Source organism: Malaclemys terrapin, chromosome 1 (genome assembly GCF_027887155.1).
Source record: "Malaclemys terrapin pileata isolate rMalTer1 chromosome 1, rMalTer1.hap1, whole genome shotgun sequence".
Taxonomy (NCBI): Eukaryota; Metazoa; Chordata; order Testudines; family Emydidae; genus Malaclemys; species Malaclemys terrapin.
Genome location: NC_071505.1, coordinates 347,855,100 through 347,858,116, shown reverse-complemented (window position 1 = coordinate 347,858,116; position 3,017 = coordinate 347,855,100). Strand labels below are relative to the sequence as shown.

At 44.4% G+C, this 3,017-nt stretch overlaps 1 protein-coding gene across 1 annotated transcript; it reads left to right on the top strand.

Moving 5' to 3' along the window:
* Window positions 1-1,729: 1,729 nt before the first annotated feature.
* LOC128830197 (olfactory receptor 51G2-like) lies at window positions 1,730-2,668 on the top strand. Its single transcript, XM_054015984.1, has one exon. It carries the CDS (start codon window positions 1,730-1,732, stop codon window positions 2,666-2,668), a length of 939 nt encoding a protein of 312 aa, XP_053871959.1.
* The last annotated feature ends 349 nt before the right edge of the window (window positions 2,669-3,017 follow it).

Below are 3,017 nucleotides of genomic sequence, written 5' to 3'. Positions count from 1 at the left end.
GGAATTCAGAGCTGCAGATACTCCGGGTACAGGCTACAGACTGGAAGAACAGAACCTGAGAAGAATCAGTCAGCTATTAACCCAGGGACAGAGGAGCTACTAGACTTTTGTTTGCTGACAAGTGACTGAATGAGGACTGAGACACTGGGATCTTTTCAGATTCTGAAGAAATCCCGATGGCAGACGCTACATTTTAAGTCCCTCTCTAACCTGAGAAATCATCTCTGAAAGCAGATCAGAGGGGAAAGAATGGGTTGACATGTGTGTGCTAAAGTACAGATGTGGAAATGTTATGCCAAAACTTCTCATTGGAATACAAATATTACAAATCAAACTTTCATGTCATGCCTGTATATTGAAAGCCAGCAGCAGAGTTGTTGGAATCTCTACAGGAAGGATCAGGGGTAACTTTACTGTTTAATGGCTTTTGCTTTAGAAAGTATTTCAGAAGTGCTCCACATACTGTTTGCAATGGGTTTGTGCTATTAACTCTTTGTTCAATGAACAGCTGTATGATACTGTCTACTGGTAATCGACCAGAAGTTGGTTCTAACACTTACATACAGGGTCATGTACACAATCCCTCTGCAATCCCTCTCCAAGTCTGTGTTTCAGTAGTACACCTCTACCCCGACATAACGCTGTCCTCGGGAGCCAAAAAATCTTACTGCGTTATAGGTGAAATTGCGTTATATTGAACTTACTTTGATCAGCCAGATTTCTCCCCCCCCCCCCCCCCCCCGGAGTGCTGCTTTACTGTGTTATATCCGAATTCGTGTTATATCGGGTCACGTTATATCGGGGTAGAGGTGTAGTACAGAGTTGAAGTGCAGGAAAGAGGAGTGTTATTGTAGTTCTTTGAAATTTACACACGTCACCTCTTACACACGCATGGCAGAACTAACTTGGACACTCAGCTGGATATTAGGGGAAATCTAGTGTTTGCACTATTCACCCATGTTTGACGCCAACCCCTCCCCCATCCACCTGAAGTAACTGACCATGTTAGCTTATAAGTTGCCAGATAACTATAATCCCTTGCCTGGGGAGAGGATGCAGGTCCTGTGAGGATGAAGGGGAGCCTGTAGGATGATCCACATCTCTGGATTCAGACAACACTATTCAGGCAAAGCACTTCAGCTCCTCTTGGAGGGATTGTTGGGGCTCACAGTGTATCCCCGGGAGCATTTGGTAAGGGAAAGTTAATAGAACCCAGTTCTGATCAAATTTACACATTTAAATCTGGAGTGACATATTTGAAGTCACTATTATTGAATTAAGAACCCGGCCCTAAGAATTTATCCCGTGTACCTTAAGAGACAGTCGCATACTTTGGACTCTCGGGAGGTGACAAAATTATATATAAGGAGGTAATGAAACATATTTATGAATAGCTTCTATGCAGAGCAGATAAATACAATGACCATTTTCACCAGGCACTTGTCATGTGTTTTCACGTGTCATGATACAATGGGCCACACTCAAAAGGGCTTCTTCCACCTTCCACTGAAGCATCTAGAACTGATCTGTTGCAGTCTAGCAATGCCTATCTTTTTATCAGTGCCATAAATCCAAGACTATATTTTTGCTGATCTTCCTTGAGCTCCTGGGAGTCTCTAGTAATGCACAAAGAGCAGAATGATTTCTCATTAAATATCATCTAGTCTCCTGGTTTTTTCTCCTTTCAGGAAGGAAAGTCCAAAACTCCTGGAAACTTCCCCTGTACATTATGTCAGCTGTCAATGACACCAAACTCAACTCTGCAGTGTTCCTTCTCACCAGGATACCTGGGCAGGAAGATATCCAAAATGTCTGGATTTCTCTTCCCTTCTGCTTCATTTATGTTTTTTCAATATTGGGAAATTCAACCATTCTGTTCATTATAAAAACAGATCCAAGCCTCCATGAGCCCATGTACATTTTCCTTTCCATGTTGGCCGTCACAGACCTTGGCTTATCGATATCCACCATACCGACAATACTGGGCATATATTTGTTTAACTCTAAGGAGATCAGCCTCAATGCCTGTTTTGCCCAGCTGTTCTTCATCCACTCATTTGTATTCACTGAATCCTCCATACTCTTGTTGATGGCATTTGACCGCTTTGTCGCGATCTCTAACCCACTGAGATATGCTTCCATCTTAACCCTGCCAAGAATATCCAAGATGGGACTGGTGTGTGTTCTAAGAGGGGTGGCCGTATCATTCCCATTCCCCTTTCTCCTGAAACGGTTCCAATACTGTCGAGACAATGTCCTCTCCCATTCCTACTGCCTCCACCAGGATGTCATGAATCTGGCTTGTTCGGACATCACAATCAACTACGTCTATGGCTTGTTTCTTACAGTCTTCACGGTGGGATTCGATTCACTGCTCATCTTCCTCTCTTATGTGATGATCCTCAAAACCGTGCTGAGTGTTGCATCACACACGGAGTGCCTCAGGGCCCTGAACACCTGCGTCTCCCACCTCTGTGCTGTCCTGCTCTTCTACATACCAGATATCGGCTTGGCTTTGATACACAGATTGGGGAAGGGCTCTTCTACCTTACTACAGATTGTCCTGGGCTACATCTTCCTGTTGGTCCCGCCCCTGATGAACCCAATCGTGTACAGCGTGAAAAGCAAACACCTTCGTGCGAGGATAATCAGAGTGTTCATCAAGTGAAAGGTCAGTGCTGGCTCCAGCAATGACGAACTGGGAAATGAAAAACACCAGCCACCTATTCCTTGCTGGACCCTTACATCTGAGACGACATGAAATACTGATCTCCACTCTGTAGAGAGAGGTTCAGACAGTGTTTAAGGCCTGGAAAACTGGGTGAGGGGCTGGTGAGGCAGGACAGCTCACTGGGGGATGGAGACCAAGGCAGTCAACAGCATTTACAAAGGGCTTCTCTACACTACCAAGTTTTGTCAATTAAACTAATGTCGACACGAAAAAATCAACAAAAGCAAAGTCACCAAAGCGAGTCTACATTTTCTCCCTCTGTCGATAGATTGTGTCCACATTCGGG